The sequence below is a fragment of the Lepidochelys kempii genome, chromosome 8 (genome assembly GCF_965140265.1).
Source record: "Lepidochelys kempii isolate rLepKem1 chromosome 8, rLepKem1.hap2, whole genome shotgun sequence".
In the NCBI taxonomy this organism is placed as follows: Eukaryota; Metazoa; Chordata; order Testudines; family Cheloniidae; genus Lepidochelys; species Lepidochelys kempii.
Genome location: NC_133263.1, coordinates 9,291,642 through 9,309,812, shown reverse-complemented (window position 1 = coordinate 9,309,812; position 18,171 = coordinate 9,291,642). Strand labels below are relative to the sequence as shown.

The 18,171-nt window shown below is 41.7% G+C and overlaps 1 protein-coding gene across 1 annotated transcript in view; it reads right to left on the bottom strand.

Moving 5' to 3' along the window:
- Positions 1-18,171, bottom strand: part of COL23A1 (collagen type XXIII alpha 1 chain) — a 353,441-nt gene that overhangs the window by 76,524 nt on the left and 258,746 nt on the right. Inside the window, exons 4-5 of the mRNA XM_073355469.1 lie at positions 12,461-12,468; positions 7,158-7,184 (exon numbers count right to left, since the gene is read on the bottom strand). Of these exons, the coding sequence (XP_073211570.1) occupies positions 7,158-7,184; positions 12,461-12,468 (35 nt within the window). The remainder of the gene's footprint in view (positions 1-7,157; positions 7,185-12,460; positions 12,469-18,171) is intronic.

Here is an 18,171-nt window from a genome sequence, read left to right as displayed (position 1 = left end):
GTAGATAATCAGCTGAACAGGAGCTCCCAGTGTGATGCTATGGTCAAAACAGCTGGGAGTCACAAACAGGGGAATCTCGAGTAGGAGTAGGGAGGTTATTTTACCTCTATATTTGGCACTGGTGTGAGCACTGTTGGAATCCTGTGTTAATTTCTGCTGCCCACAATTCAAGATGGATGGTTATAAATTGGAGAGGGTTCAGAAAAGAGCCATGAGAATGATTAAAGGATTAGAAAACATGCCTTACAGTGACAAACTCAAGGAGCTCAATATATTTAGCTTAACAAAGAGAAGTTGAAGCAGTGACTTGATTATAGTCTTTAAGTACCTACATGGGGAACAACTATTTAATAATGGATTCTTCAGTCTGGCAGAGAAAGGTATAACATGATCCAATGGCTGGAAATTGAAGCTAGACAAATTCAGAGTGGAAGAACAATGAGAATAATTAACCATTGGAACAATTTACCAAGGGTCACAATGGGGTCTCCATCATCGACAATTTTTATGTCAAGACTAGATATTTATCTAAAAGATCTGCTCTAGGACAGACATGATCATAATGGTCCCTTCTGGCCTTGGAACCTGTGAATCTATGAATCATGGAGAGAAAGAGAGCACAAAAGACAAATCATTTGTGGAGGGAAGGAATATATCTGATTTGTCTTGTTTATCCTGATTCTGGCATTCTCCTTTTAGTCCCAGCCACACTACTGGATATTTTAAGAGCTATGATAATCAAACTCTGCTATCAGTGGCCTAGTAGTTTATACCAGGGTTTCATAACATTTCAGAAAATAAAAGGAACTACAGCTACATTGATAGCAAGAAAATTTACTATGGCCCTGATCCTACAAAACTTACGCATGTGCTTAACTTTACACACTTCAATGGGACCACTTGCGTGTCAAGTCTTTGCAGGATCAGGGCCTAAACTGTACTAGTTAAACATGTCAGATGTTAACATGGTTCCATCCATTGTATGGACAGGCTTAACAGTAGATTAAATATAAAAAGTCAAAGTTTTATAGTATTTGAATGAAGATTTTTTCTAGGCAAATCTTTGACGTGGACTTGCTCCAGGTCTAATCTGATAGACTCTTAGAAACTGGGACTTCACCCTCACCCTCTGGTTTTCAGGCTATGTATGGGAGAAAATGGTACATTAAAACTCAAATTGTTTTAGATCCCCAAGCAATGGGGAGAAGGAACAGTACCCCAAGGAGGTCACTACGCATCTACCCCAGTCATCATAATTATAATCAGACTATTGGATTGAGTCAAACTGCTTCACAATAATAACAGTGCATCTCTAGAGTATTCAATGACACGAGGCATAATGAAAACACTTTCCTCCTCTCCTCCAAGCTGTTATGAGAACGTTAAGAGACAATAACAGTTGATCACTTTGGCAATGGGTAGGATAGTTTAATAATCTGTATGATAAAATTGTTTCCATAAAAAAAGCTACAAAAAGAAGGGCTGTTTTCTGCTGTGTTCTCTGCCAAGAATGCTACAAAGTTTATTCCTTTCCAATTTTGAACCAAATATATAAAAGCTAAAGTTAGTCTTCTGGCAATTTACTAACTTTATTGTTTTGCCAGCTGAAGTCTGCATTTAGAATAACTCAGAAGCTATAATTAGTGATTACATCCTAGCCTAAAACTACCTAAGAAGTTTTAGGATTTTTTTGTTTTTAATTGCAATCTACATAGCTAGGACGAGCACAATAAAATATTTTTAGTTGTTTTAGAGTTAAAATGAAACGTTTTACTCCTTCACTTCTCCTTAGTCTTAGATCTTGATCCAATCAAGACTGTGCAAAAAGCTATGCATGTGCTTATGTCATTACAGTATCTGGGCCTTATTTTATACATAGGCTTGGCAGAATGCTTTTTATTTTTTATAATTTCGATAGACAATATCAATGTTTATTTTTAAGCATTATTTTTTCAATTTTTATCAATTTAGATTTTCACAGTTGCAAGAAATTACAGGGGATGAGACAGTTATTTAATGACAATAGATGCTGAGTTTCAAAGAGTTAAAGCTTTAAAATCCATTAAAACAGAAATCATCAACATCATACATCAAAATATACAAATTAAATATCCTTAAACCAACAAATCATACCCGTTTTTACTACTCATTTGCTAGTCCATTTGTAACAAACTTTACTGGAAAGTCTAAATCACTGGATATTTACTGTATTACATTCTTAATTTGCCTATCTGTAAATTTCAGTTATCGTTGATGGAAATATTTTGTTTTTGGCTTGTGTGTGTATGGTGAAGTTGACATTTATCGACATTTACTAATAAAAATCTAATCCTCCCAAGCCTATTTATATAGTGTCTTTAAAACTGGTTTTCAGGATGCTTTAAAGCAGTGGTTTCCAACCTGTGGTCCATGGAATTTAATATAATATTCAACCATCCGACAGAATTTCATATAGTATTACACCTCTGCTATAGAATTTTACAGTATGGTGCAATAAGCTTCCTGAAAGAAGATAATTCACTATTAAATTCTATATTTTTTCTTATAACCCTATTACATTTCTATAGAACTCTAAATGGTTCATTCCTTTCAAATTCTACAATAGTTATTTTATCTTCTTATAGAAATAACTTTTTCAACTCAAGATTAAAATAGCCACATATGTAACAAAACACTCCAGTACATCTGCTGGATTCTACTGAGGTCCCAGAAATTTAAGTGTCATGTGCATTTATGACCCTGGATGAAGAACCATTTGACTTAGACTTGTTATTTCCTAATATGCCAGAGGTTACATGTATTTATTTCATTGGATAAGGGATATATAGATTAAAAGGAATTGCTTTCAACTTTTGTTAAAATACACTGTTCTTGGAAATTTAGAAGACGGTAGAAAGAGCATCCCTCTACCTGCTCAGAAGACTACATCAAGTTCTGCCCTACGTTACAGCCATGCAATCCTATTGACTCATACAATCGTAACTGAGGGTAGAATATGACCCAAAAATGTAAGCTCCATCAATTGTCAAAAAGCCGTGTGTGGAATAGACAGCAGACATCCCATCCATGCATCACAACAGATGGAGGACTTTTTATCCTCCTTTAAACTCACACGACAGACACAAAGCCAAAATTCCTTTCTACCACAACAATGCCTGTTATTGAAAATATCAGGGAAGTTTTTGTTTCTTCTTTTACTGTCAAAACCTCAGATAGTGTAAATAACATTCCCCCCCCGCCCCGCCTGAAATGTCCTGCAATGAACAGAGCTGCACTTAACTTGAAGGCAAGCTGCTGAACTGACCTCACTGCCAAGTGTTTCCCATCTGTATATCATAAATTCACAAAAGGGCATCCTGACACAGTGATGATCACTAAAGAGACTGCACATGAATTCAGGTTTCCATACGCAGTATGAGACAGCTAGAGGACAGAAAGCAAGCCCGCTAGCTAGCTAATCTCTCTTTTATAAACCACAAATGAGTAACAGAGTTAACCACAGCAGCATGTGTAGCACAGACCACCTCCCAAACATCTACCTGTTCAGGAGTGACTAAATCATTAGACCAGTCTGATCAAGCAATTGGATGTGATGGAGGCCAGCATGTGCTGCTACCGAATCTGAGACACAAGTGCCTGCTTTTATTTAAGCTTTCCTCTCCAAAGGGCATTGGACTCTTCAGAAAAGAGAGATACATTTGCCTCCTTCTTAGATAAAGCTACTTATTGTGGAAGCAGCAGCCTGGGGTTCGGATGAGTTTTGGCAAGCCTCACTGGCAGGTTTGGCTCACTCTGTTTTGCACCTATTTTGACCAAGCTCTTAAAGCGAAACTGCATGAGTTACCTTGAGTGCAGGGCCCAGTGGGGTAGGAGGGAAACAGCAGCCACAGTGGGGCAGCAACAGGTTCCTGCCCTCTTGCAGACAGAAAGGCAGGGGTGAGGAATAGGTGGAGCTTTGACTCTGTTTCCCTCCAGTACTCTGACCAGCTGAGCTGTGGTGATGGGGGCACCCGGAAGGGGATTGTGACTAGTATGCTCCCTCAGGGCAGATTGTAAGGTTGTATCCTAGCCCTGTAAACTGAATTATTTATTTCCTTCCATCATTTCTGGTTTTCAGGAGCCTGCGACTAAAACTGCATTTGGCAGTGCCAAAAATATCATTGGGATAAAAAAAAAAAATAAAAACCCCAAACCCAACAAAACAATATTTCCCAAGGGCAGCACTAATTTATAAATGGTTAGTCAGCATCCTGTTGAAGAAGAAAGTCATTCTAAAATTGCTATTGAATGGTCCAATTAGAGCAAAACCTTCATGCTTAATCTTTAATAAATTAAATTCTTAACCTCTGATAAGCCACTTAAGCATTTCTATAAACTTCTGTTCAGTCATGTTTGCTGTTCTTCAGAGGGATTTCTACTGGTTGTTCCCTGGCACTTCACAGTTAGCAAAAAGTTGTCCGTGTTGCTATGAATGTGCATTCTGGGGTTGGCATTTCCCCCTGGTCACGACGACTGGGTCCTTTCGAGGGGAGAGGGATGATGTGTAGGTACTTGAGGCCTTGCCAGCAGTGCTACTCTGGGCAGAAAGTGCAAGGAGCTTGAGAGACCTCACCACGCTGTCGCTGGAGTGTTCCTAGAAACCTTTTCCACAGCTATAAGAGGTTAACTCCCAAGCTGCTGCCAACTGCAGTGTGTTACCATGACCTTGGAGCCACTGGCAATCAGGATGGGTTCAGGTAGTAATCCTGCCTCCAAACATCCTCTCAAGTCTTTAACCCTGAGTTCACACAACCCAAGGAAGCTACTCTAAACAGTGGTGTGTGGGGCAGACAAGCACCTCAGGAAAAGTGCATGGTACTATGTGGGGGAGGGAGCAGGGGTTGATATGGTCAGAGCAGGACCTGCAGAGGCAGGACAGGTTTTAAAAGGGATACACAGTGGTCACCATTAAAAGACCAAAACCCCCAGGAATTGCTACACTCTGTCAGATACTACATTAGAAAACACTGACCGTTTAAACAGAGATACCCCCCAAATACCACACCCTTGCATTGACCACCAGCAGGGAGCACTGAACCTGGGAATCTTAAAGCATGTGCCTCTACTTGCCTGAGCTAATAGACTTATGTCTATTAACCAAGGTTGTAGCAGGCTCATCAACCACTATATGCAACCAGTCACCACTAGAGGGGGACAGGGTACCACTCTGAGTGGGTGTAGGTTACATGAATGGTAGTTGTAATTTCCTCTGGAAATAAGCAGTCCGATTGACTATAAATTATTACAAAGAATCTTGCAGGTCTCCTACTGTTCCTTTCAGAATGGGTTTTTATACTGAGTTTAAGTTATTAAAACCAACTAGAAGGGCAACTGCATACTTTCCTGCTATTGATGTAATGAAACAAAAGGCTTGTCCTAGAAATTAATTTACTATTACATTGCCCAATCTGCGAGGCCAGCATCTCAGAGGAAATCTTTTCCCAGGGCGGCTCAAAAACAAGTTCCAGGGAAATGAAAAGTGAAAAGTGTTTCTTTTTTCCCTTAGTCATTTTCACTTCAGCTATCCATCCATCACACACTGCAAGTTTCTGCTGTTTGCATGGTTTCAGAGTAGCAGCCGTGTTAGTCTGTATCCGCAAAAACAAAACAAGTACTTGTGGCACCTTAGAGACTAACAAATGTATTAGAGCATAAGCTTTCGCAAGCTACAGCTCACATCATTGGATGCATCTGATGAAGTGAGCTGCAGCTCACAAAAGCTTATGCTCAAATAAATTGGTTAGTCTCTAAGGTGCCACAAGTACTCCTTTTCTTTTTGCTGTTTGTATGAGTCCAAAATGGAATTAAGCTAGAGCACAAGGAGGAGGAAAACAAGAAAGTGCATTTTCCCAACAGCTTCTTTTAAAAAGATGTCTGTCATAGCAAGGAGAAGCCTAAATCATCTCCTGTCCCTTAGAAGGGGAACAGCAGGAACATCAAGAAGCCCTGACAGAGATTCAAGCAACACAGTGTGAACTGTACATTATTCACAAAAACAGCTGCAAAACTGCAGTGCACTGTAACCCTAATGGATGTACACTGTGATTTCACTGACTGATTGCACACACAGCATACGGAGCAATCACTTTGCTCACCACTGAATTGCAGGCACTTGCTCCATTCTGGGGTGGAACATGGCAGGTGTTTAAAAATACACAGTAGCTACACAATGGGGTAGTGGGGCACATGTAAATCCACAATTTGGGATTTGGCCAGAATCAGGTTAATACTCCTACTCTTGCAATAAGTGTCACAAAATCATAACAAAAAAAATAGCCAGGACCTTGGTTTATTCTCTCCTCAGAAAGAAGACACCCTCTGGCTGAGCAGCATCCTTTAGAACCAGTGCAAATGGGAACAGCACCACATACTGAATTACCTATACTGCTTCATACCACTCCTGGGTCTTCCCAGAGTTGTCTAACCCTCAGCAGGGCTGTCCCTAGTGGGGCAGGGGGCCTGGGGTGGACGTTACAAATCCGTCACTTCTGGGACCAAACCGTCACTTCCGGGACTGACTGCACCAGCCAACTGCACTGGCCCGTGGGGCCCCACAAAGTGCGGGCCCCGGAGCGGTCGCCCCGATTTGCTGTACCCAAGGGATGGCTCTGACACCAAGGGACTGAGGTCAGCATTGCTTAGCTGTGAGATCACAGTTGGAGGTGGTAGGGTGCCCCATTCTGTAACACACTTTAGAAAAGAACAATTGGGATATTTTTAGATATGGATACATCAAGGCTCATTTTCAGCTATCTGTGCATTTCCTTCAGCAAGTCAACACCCAAACGAGGCCCCTCTACTGCTGAGCATTAACATGGAGACAAATCCCAAGGTCCTCACTCAGTTTATACTCCGGCAAGCTCTCAGTGGTTTGCTTGAGTAAGGCCTCCCTACAAATATGAAGGGAGTCAGGATTTAGCCAATAATCATTAGTATACAATGCACAATCTGCTCTAGAGCTGTAAGATTAAATCCCTTAAATACCATATCCACTAAAGGGAGAGAAAAGGAAGAAAAAAATCTTAGACAGGCAAAGAGAGCGATGGCTGATGGAAAAAGAGCAAAATGCGAGGCGTAGCTTAGAAGAGAGTAAAATATAAATGGCATGGCAGAGTTACCGGGTAGCCATCTCGTCCTGACTGCCCCTGTGCGGAGTGAATAAGCGAGACAACAAGAAAAAAGTCAGTCACAGTTCTACTCTCAGTAGCCTGACAACACACTGCAATATGTAAAACTCAGAGCCTGACCCACCCGGAGGGCTTAGTCCCTTCTGCATCCTTGGCAGCCAGTGGGAGGCGCAAGAACTCACCAACGTTTAAAGTGCAGGCTATCACAAGAGGAACTTTTCCTATTGGAGGGGAAACTGATACAAGTGTGAATCAAATACACATCTCTTCACCTTTCAACTGTTTTTGACTTTTTGTATACATTTGCTACTTAGCAAGGGCTTTGCTCCCACCCACCCATCCCCTCCTCTCATGCAATCCTACAGTGGAGTCAGGGACATATTGCCAGGCGCCACTGCAGGCCAGCAGGCAGAGTTCCCCACAGAAGTAATGAGGAACATTACTCTGCTTTAAGCAATCTGATGGCAAGATATAGATGCACTTTGGCATAGTGCCCCCTCTGGGTTGAGGACCCTTTCTTGAGAAAAGCAATGGGGAGAAGCAGGAGGAACCCTGTGACTGTCTCCGTTTGTGTCTATGGCTTTGTGTCTCCCTGTCTGTGAAGACCTCAGGGGAATCTGCAGGATTAGGAGCCCAACCTGTGACCTGGGGCAGTTCAGCAGTGTGTGAGGACAAACACCAAGCCCTGCCCTCTCTTGATGGAGGGATTTGGGTGAACCACTTCTGTGAGGATTTCCCCTCTCTATATCCCCCTTCCATTGTTTTTTCTATGGGAGGAGGCGATTTCCCAACCCCGCTCAAGGTTTTGCACCTGTTTAGGGTGAAGTTAAAATAGAAGTTGGGCTCTACACAGAAAAGATCTTATTTAATGATCCAGATATGCAACATCAGAAAAGGGACACAAAACACAGCTGGCCAAGGACATTTCTCATTTTCTAGTCTCCTTGTTTTCCAAAGGGATGTTTGCAGCTAGATATATGGTTAAACATGTAGTTAGCTGCCCATCTGGATATACAAACGAGTGTACAAGTCATACAGATTCCAAGTACAGAGCTGTTAAATTTCAGGGTTGTATCTAGTATAGCAATGTCATGTGATACTGTATATACGTGGACTTTATTGGCATGGTGTTATTATACAATGGTAGGTGCATTCATACATTTCTTATTGTGTCAACTTTCTATATTTTCTCCTCAAGTTTCCTCCAATCTAAATACAGTAGCATCCACGTCTAGTAAAGAGACACTGCAGTATTTAACACACACTCTACAGAGATGTAGGTTCTTCCAGGAACAAGACATTAATTATAACAACTCATTTAACAAATTACAGACTTCAGATAAAATATACAGTGTAATTTTTATGAAGGTTTATGGTACCGGACAACTGAAGCATAAATATATAAGTAGGAAACGCTGTGTAAATCATAACCCTCATTTATTGGTAAGTTTCCATGGTCTGTACCTTAATACATAAAGTGTTTGTTAATATCTGTTACAGTAAATGTTAAATTATAGTATATGGTAAATCTATCCTTCAGACTGTAGAAACTTCCTACTCAGCATGTGATTTTAATATCCTCTGTAACTGAGTCTTTATAGAGTATTTGACTAGCACACTCCTTCTTCTACAGACAGAATGATCCATCATCTAACAGACCTAAATACTGTACCACAGATTCTAATACTTCATACATGCAACTAATTTATGACAGCCAAAAATAAAACACCAGAACAACCACTACTAGTGGCCAACATAATTGAGAATGCATTTTAGCATAATGTGACGCTATATGTATAGAATGTAATCAGTTCCTTATGGCCAAAAATCAAGAAACATAAGAAAGTAATAGACTTAACTGCAATGCTGCTGACATAAAATAACATTGTGTTTCTGTGGGTTTTAGGACTTTTTTTTTTTTTTTTTTTTTAAGAGTTTAAAGAGTCTTAAGCCACAGATTTAGGGCTTATTAAGAAAAGTTTTACAAAACATTAAAAAAAAGTCTAAAAGAGTGCAGGGGGAAGAGAGTCTTGTTTGTGAGTAAAATGTTCGTAGTGGTATAGCTGCAGGAGTGCCCCCTAGTGGACCTTCCCAGCTGCCTGTCATGGCTGTGGATCTCCCCAAGAGGAGGAAGTCTCTGTCTCCAGTGTCCACGGAAGTGGGTTCTGGCCCACCAGCTAATTGTTCTTTCAGTCTTAACCCCTTCGGGGGCTACTGGAGGGGCTCAGCCTTGAAACATTTTGATGTAAAATAGGAAAATCAACTCAGTACTGGACCACCCCCAATCTTCCCCTGGGGTGTTCCCTGCCCTTTCCTTTGGGCTTGGTTCCTAAGCAGTCTCTTAGTAGAGCGTTGCTCTCTCCTGGGAGAGAACTGCTACTCCGCAGGGGCTGCTCCAGCTAACTCTCCACCAGCAAAAGTCCATTTGTGCAAAGAGACAGAGCTCAAGCCTTCTACCTGGCCAGTCAGCCCTGGACTGGGCCAGGTTCTTTCCTTTTATTCCCCCTTTAGGTATGGCAGACAGGGCTAGCTGGATCCAAAGGATCTGATTAGCCCCTTCTCTGCTGACGCGGGGCCTCTCTGCTTCACCAGTCTCCCCTATGCAGTGTCTGCAATTCAACAGCGCGTGATAACCAGCAAAATCAAAGTAACTGGAGACCAAAAGGAAATAGTTTCTAAATATGTTGTTCAAGCTAAATCAGATTAATAGAAGTGAACGGACAGCACATACAGTGACATTTCAGGCCTCAATCCTATAATTGACAGGATGAAGGCAGACTGCATACACCTTGTGGTATCAACTGCAGGAGTGGAGCCTAAACTGTTAAAATATTCACTTTTAGTAATTTAAGGGGTGGTAAGCAACAAATGCAAAGAAATGTGTCTTTTAAAATATATAGGGAGTTGGAAGCAGATCATCTTTTTAATGTTTACCTACAAATAAAATAATAAATAATAATAATAATAAAAGACTTTTCTGAATTCCAATCAAATTCAAATAATTTAATACATTGCAGAACACAAATTTAATTAATAGGTAGGGTGACCATATACCCCGTTTTGGCCAGGACAGTCCCTTTTTTAAGCCCCGTCTTGGCCGTCCCAACTTTTTTGGCAGAAGTGGACATTTGTCCCCTTTGCTCTTGCCAACTTGATCAGCTGACAAAAGCATATGGGACAAATGCTCACTTTTGTCAAAAACGTGGGGTGCAGAGGAACGCGCAGGGAGATGAGCAGCGATGCCAGCCCTGCGTGGGGCAGGAGGCAGGGCTTGCACAGGAGGCAGACAGGGCTCGCGCGAGCAGTGACCCCAGTCCCGTGTGGAGGGCAGGCAGGGCTTGGGTGAGCAGCGATGCCAGCCCCAGCCTCATGTGTGGGGGCAGGCAGGGCTCAGGGAAGTGGCCATGCCAGCCCCATGTGGGGAATGGGGGAGGACTCGGGCTAGCCCCAAGCACTGTCTCATTTTCCCTTCAGGAAATAGTGTCACCCTATCCATAGGGTACCTTAGTCGGGGGAAACTGCCCAAAATATACCATGCAAAGCTCTGTGTGGTTGAATTGTGCTGGTGTAAATCCAGAGTAGAATGTCTCGAAGACGGAGCCCTATGGCTTAGCTCTAGAAGGTCAGTGTGTATAATGATTTTGCTGAAGAAGCAAAAACATGCTCTGGATTTTGTGCATAACAAGGAAGCTCAGGAGCCAATACCCAGCTCACCTCAGTGCCAAGTAATCTGGAATCACTTGCTTCTCAATTGTTTTCCCCCCAATAAATGTTCCCTTGCTAATATTATGGAGACCCATATACTCATTGTACTATGTGGATAAACAGACTGTTGAACTTTTTATTTAGAAAATATTTACAGAAAAATGATTTCACTGACAGACTAAACTCCTAAATACTAGTGAGCTCGGACAAATTCATTTACCTAGGCTTCTGCAGACAGATACCGCCACCGACTGATTGCTAATATCGTGCACAACTTTTATAACAGAATGTGTCCCTGCGTAGAGTTTCAGACAAGCCCCATTTCCCTCCCCTCAGGGAGGTTATCGGTCAAAATCATTGTTAACTGCACATTCTTCTATGGTTCCCACTGAAAACCAAGCCAACATAGCGAAAGTTTTCAGATTCAAAAATGAACCTGAAAGAAAAATGAAACCTCAAGGGACATAAACGCACATTAACTGAAAGTATAAACACAAAATGTTGTTCAAACCCACACGAACCAACACTGCTGAGTTTTACCACCCTAACATTTTACTTGTGTTTCATCATCAGTTCAAGGATTTAAATGAAATATATAGACTTGGAGATTAACTAGATCAAAAGATGGTTTATCAATGCATTGCAGAGATTACTGGAGTAACTCCCTCCCAGTCTCATTGGCCCTTAGCAGGAAGGGAATGGTATTTGAAGAAACTGAGACTGACATTACATTGCTTATCAAGAAAAGCATGGCAGGTTTGAAATATAAAGAGCAGGACTTTCAAAAGCTGTTAAAAGGTTTTAGATGCCTTTCATTCACTTTCAGGAAGTCAACGGAAGGTGGCGGGTGCCTAATTCCCTTAGGTTCAATTGAAAACCCCATCCATGACAGCATTTAACTGGTGCCAGTAAGGCTAACTTCTCATCCCAAGAGCACTGGGAAAGTAACAGATTTGGGGATTTCATTGGAGGGGATAAAGAGGGATGTGTCTGAAAGTTTTCTTAGGAGGAGGGATTAGCACATATTCAACTACCATCCCTTCAAACAATGCATTCACCATAAAGGTTCTGGCCATGCTGCAAGGGATGTTTATGACTGGCCAAGCAGCCCCGAAGAGAGAAGAAAGCTATAAATTTTTTTGGCTGAATCACAGTAGTGCGGGACTATCAACATCACTAATGATAGGCAGTAACCGAGACACAATAGGTGGGAGAAGTGAGATGGACAGTTTTCAAATTTAAAACATCAAAACATTAAAATATTAATACAGTGTGCACATTTTTTGAGCATGGAAACTGACCAAAGAACTCTTTAAAAAAAGAGAACAATGTGTTTTACAGAATATTTGCTGGGTTTTAAATTGCCACAGGCTCCTTAGGGCAGCGAGTTAAGCATTTTTGAAGCTTTTTTTTTTTTTTAAACTAGTTGTCTACAATCAAGGGGGCGGGGCGGGGGGGAAACAGCATCTGGTACCAATTTTCCTTCCTTACACACCTCTACCAAAAAAGGCTGTTCTTGTAAAATGATACAGAAAGGAAAAAAATTGCCTTAACTTTGTTGACCCAAGAGTAAAATCCACGGTACTTACTGCAGGTCCTGAAAAACAAAAGCAAAACCCCAAACACTTATTAACCACAAGAAAGCAAAGTATCATGGAATACAACACAGTACGTAGCAGGGATATTTCTACTTTGCATCAAGTTTGACAGCATTCCACATGTAGATAAAACACAGCATCTACGACCCGGTTTTGGAGCGAGCGTTACGCAGCTGTACATGAATGCTCCCACACTAGGATAAAACTGAATCTTTATCTCTAGCGTGTGAGCCTTGGAGAAGGCCCGGAGCTGGCAGCAGCAAGTGGCAGTGCAATACAGCTAAAAGTCTGTGAACCGTGCAGCTGCCACTGTGGAGTTCTCTGCTCCCATTTCTGGTGTCTGTAGGAGGCGGCCAGGTCTATACTACAGCCTTCCGCTGGCATAGCTATGTCAACTCACGGGAGTGAGGAGCTGAGTGGGACCTCTGACCAACACAGCTGTGCCAGCAAAAGCCCCTAGCATAGATGCAGTTATCCTGGCACAGCTGCGCTTCTGATGGTATAGCTTATTTCACTTAGGGGTAAGGCTGCACTGGTTTTGCTGGGATAAGCTGCGTCCCCACTAGGAGTGCGTTGTTGCTATAGTACGTCAGTATACCTATACCAGCCAAGCATTCCTAGAGTAGACCTGGCCGACGGAAGGGAGCCACTGATGCATAGCAACTTACGAGGCACAAATTCCATCACCACATTTCAGCTACTGGGCTCCATGTTTCACTGAACATTCTCCTGACTTCCACTCCTGCACCTAACCATTGGGTCACGCTGCTGCTACTCACTTATGTTGCCACAAGAGGGGAACATGCTGTGCGTCACACACAGGGCAAGGTAACTGAAAACAAAAGAAAGACAGACTCCTCTTGACTTCAGTGGGCTTTAGATCAGACCCACAGAACTCAAGTCTCAAGTGGTGATGGTGGCAGTGGGAAACATGGCATCTCCTGCTGCGTAACCACCTCCACCATGCAGGTGCCTACTCCTGACCAATTTCTACAGCATTCCCACACTCCCATCCCTTCAGCACTGTGCAGCAGGGGTGAACATTTGGGCTGTGGACCAATGACATCCATGTTCCACTCTTGTTTGAGAGGCTTTTTACACTGTGTGTTTTTGGGCCTCTTCATGCTCCATTTCCTACATGATCAAAACCAGAGATGGATTCAATGCAAAAAAATGTGGGAGAAATTAAAATAGAAAAAAAAAGCAGCTTACTGGAAACTCAATTTTAAATGAGAAGCATATTTCTGTTTCTTTTTATGAATCTTTTCAAGCTTTCAATTTTTTTTAAAAAAACTTAGTTTAAAACATGTAAGTGTTTAAAAATGAAACAATAAAAACGAAATAATTGTGCAGAATAAGGATCCAAACCAACTATTTATTACGGCACGGGGTACATACTGCCAGGAACTGGCCTGTTAGCATCAATAGGCCAGCTCAATGTATTCAGCACAAGACCTGATAGCATCTGGGCCTGAACATGGTGAGTTCATTGTGAGTTGTGAATGATGCAGGGCATATATTAGAAGGGCATACATCCAAAGTTTAATTTGTTACGGGGGCAACTTGGCCCATCTTCGGATCAGGACCATTATCTTTACCTTAGGCTATGACATGGCTGTTATTGTACTTTCACAGATTTAAATTCTTATGACCAGATCCTAAGCTGTTGTAAATTGGCGTAGCTCCATTGAACTTAGTGGACCTAAGCCAATTTACCAGCAGAGAATCTGGCTCTTAACATAAACCTGATTTAGTCACTAATTTCTATCAATTTACCCACACAAGGCCCCTTTTCATCTTAATGAACACCAAATTAAGTGACGTAGTCAGGGCATTTTAATATGGGATTGTAATGGTGTACCTAATTTCCTTAGACTTTGTTGTCTTTTTGCCTTAATTCAGATACAGTGTCCCTCAAATATAGGCAAGCAACTATGATATCTGATCTGCCACGTGCTCTTATAAAATGCCTCAGCCTTGGTCATGAGGCTCAACTGAATTGCGTGGATCGCTGTAGATCATCTTTTGCAACATGCAGCTCAGGGCAGTAGTACCTTGATATCCTGATTGATATCAGTTATGCTAAACTTTTACTGATAAAGGGCAGAACTGGCTAGAAGATTTCATTAATTCTAAAAGTTATAGGAGTCCCTCAAGGGATTTATGAATGAACCAAATTTGATTTTTTTTTTTTAAATATTGTCCAAGAACTACATCGTTTCTGACTTGCTCAATGTTTTTCACAGGCCGGTCATGAGACACTTGTCTGCTACAGAAGAAAGTCTTTTTTTTTTTTTTTTTTTAACAAGGCAATAAGCAAAGAAGTTAGCCTTGTGCCAAGGGGCTCGCTCTCCTTCCCTTAAATGTAGGTACACTGCATGAGGCACTCTCCCTTTCTGAGAAATTTGTCAAAATTATGAATAAAAAGTTGATCAGTTTATTTTCAACATTCTACAGACAGAATGAAACCAGTTGGAAATTATTATTATTATAACAAGCAAAAATTGGAAACAGCCTTCGTAAATTTGGGATTCCACAACAAATTACTTCAGAGGCATATTTCAGAAAGGAAAATGGGAAGACAAAATAACCTACGGAACAAAGTCTGAGCCGTTTCTGACAGATACCCCATTAACAAACATAGCGTTGGCAGGATGCCATTCTTATCTATAACCTGCAGCATTTATTACTGCTAGATTTAAACAACTCCTATAATTATGACTTTATGTTAAATAGCCAGAACTCTAAATGCATATCAAAGTATTTGAAAATGCTCACAGGCACACAAAGGTGGATATGTTGGAGGAAAAAGAAGTCAAATTAGTTAACAATCCAGCCCATGAAAGCTTATGCTCAAATAAATTTGTTAATCTTGAAGGTGCCACAAGTATTCCTGTTCTTTTAATCCAGCTTTAGTTATTTATTATTAATATATATTTAGACTGGGGTAGTGCCCAAAGGCCTACCAGGATGGGCTTTGTGGTGCCAGGCACTATACAAACATGTGGTAAGTGACAGCCCCAGGCCCAAAGAACTTAGAATCTTTTGCTTTCATTATTTTTGGCATATAGCTCATTCCAAACATGCTGTGCTTCTCCCGCTGACAGAGCTTCTGCCATTTGCAGAGGTCGGAACAGAGCGTCTGCACCAGACGCGCTGGATCGGTAAAACTTCCCCGCGGCAGCGCTGTACGTATAGACGTGGCCTTAATCAGTTAGACCTTATTGACACAGGGAAAATGTTTAATGTTTGAGAACATATTAACACAATGTGAATAAGATTTTGCCCTTAGCGTGGAAAAGGACAGTTATATTTAACGAATATATTAGCTGGCTGCAGAGGATAACCATGAACAAGCTAACATTTTTAAACATCACTTTTCCCTGTCTATACCAGGGTGCCAAGCTGTGTTAGTTAAAACATGTCAGCTAACACATTTTCTAACAAGATGCGTTTTCCCTCTGTAGAAATTTGCTTTGATGGCAACACCTTGGATGAGTTCTTTAGCTTAGATACTACTTAACAGGTGGTATCTACAATGGTTTCTTCCCGGTGCAGATGAGAAGCCACCTGTGTTGCATATGAATCCGTTGAGTCAGTCTCCTGCAATGCCTCATATATAGAAAATTATCCTGAAGCCCCCTAGTCCCAGCAAGAGTGATGAGCACTATAGGATAAATGCTTCAGGTATCCCAGAAAGCACTGGGACAGCCATGGATCTGTAGTATGTCCTGCAGCAGGGGTTCTCAAACTGGGGGTTGGGACCCCTCAGGGAGTTGCGAGGTTATTATTCGGGGGGCCATGAGCTCTCAACCTCTACCCCAAACCCTGCTTTGCCTCCAGCATTTATAATGGTGTTAAATATATTTTAAAAAGTGTTTTTAATTTATAAGGTGGGGGGTCACACTCAGAGGCTTGCTATGTGAAAGGGGTCACCAGTACAAAACTTTGAGAACCACTGCTCTACAGAAATGTACTGTAGCAGTTCTGTCCAAAACAGTTTTGGCTGCCTGAACACGTCAAACAGTTGCAAAGATAAGTGAGACCCACAAGCCAGTTGATGCACTCAGTGTTCATGTAGTGGCTTTCTTGCTTTCTGTAGACACACCTGAAAGGTGAGGGCAGGATGGTGCTTCCCAAGTGAGACCGATTAGTTGTTTAAGGTATCTTGGTCCCATAGTTGCAACATTACACTGATTTTTTACACTGACTTTTTTAAAAAAGCAGCCTCTTCCAGGAAGCTGTAACCTGAATGCCCTTTACAAAGGTGATTCCTTCTTTGCATATAGCTTTGAGACATATGTGAAATCCATGGCACCGGCTGCTCCTCTGTCAGAGACATGGAAACAATTAAATAAGAGCCAGATGACTGCAGGAGTAAATAAAACGGGTCGGATAGAGTCAACGACTCAATAAATCTGTGGACTGTTTAACTGTACTGACACTGACAAAAATGCTTTCCAAATCTATGCATTGTTCCTGTTTAAACATGAAGGTCGGTGAAGACCATTAGAAGAAACCTGGGCTGTAGCTGTAATGGACAAGAAGGGTTTGGGAGACTCAAGAAACCCCCAAATTCACATTTGTTTTACTTGTTCCGTAGAGATTTTCACAACACTCAGGCCATGTACAAATGTGCCTCTGCATTTACTTTCGAAGTGTACAGTCCTGGCTCCTAACACACTTACCTCCTGACCAGGCCAAAGGACAAGAGCAGGAACATGCAGTGGAACTCACAGGGAGAGCGTTTCAAACTGCCCCAGTGCAGGGCTTTGGCTGGGTTTATGGGGAAGTTTCTTTCCACTAAAGGCTGCCTCTGCACTGAAAATTTACAGCACTCATCCCACGGATAGCCTAAGTACAGTATCCCACGGATAGTACAGTCCTGGCCGGCAGACAGGCCTATCTATGTATGTGGGGAGGGGACAGCTCTGAAAGACCATATCACTTCCAGAAGTGAGCAGCTGCAGCAAGACCATCCCCTCTTTATTATCTCAAAAAGCAGCTGCAGCAAGACCAGGAGCCAGGAATTCCCCTCCTATTCCTCCCTTCATGGGGTAGAAACAATTTATCTTTTTGTCCCCAGTCAGTAAGAGCAGAGGAGGAGGGAAAGGTGATAATCCCTTTGGAACGTAGTACTGAGCACCTATATTGTTTGGTAAGAATTGCTGAATTCGGAGCAGATTAGCAGAGAGAGCCCATTTATGTTTGGCTGCACTAGCGCTGTTAGCCAGGGCTGGTCTAGCCCGAGTGCAATGTCACCGTGAGTGGCAACAGTGGAAGTGCTAGCATGGCCAGAGTATCAGCAGTTTTACCACCTAACTTGGGTTTGCGTTTGGCCCAATGGCGCCACAGTTCAGACATGTCCTTTAAGTACTTTAGTTTTACTAAGGAAATTTTAAATTAATTTTGAAATAGTATTTTATCCACCCATAAACAATGCCCATCATCAGTCGTCTTCAGTGTGCTTCAAGAGTGATGAACTCTTTGTAAATTCCTATACACTTATAGTTGTCTGGTTAATTCTTATACTGTCCAAATCTAAACAGAAAAGAAATGGTTCAGTCGTGTTTTAAATCAAGAAGTGGGTGTGGTTGGAGAAACCAGGCTGATCTCTCCAACATCACTGTGGAAAGCTGCTTGATTTTAGAACAAATTTATTGAATGCCTCATATGTATTAGAAAGCTTTAACATTGTAATT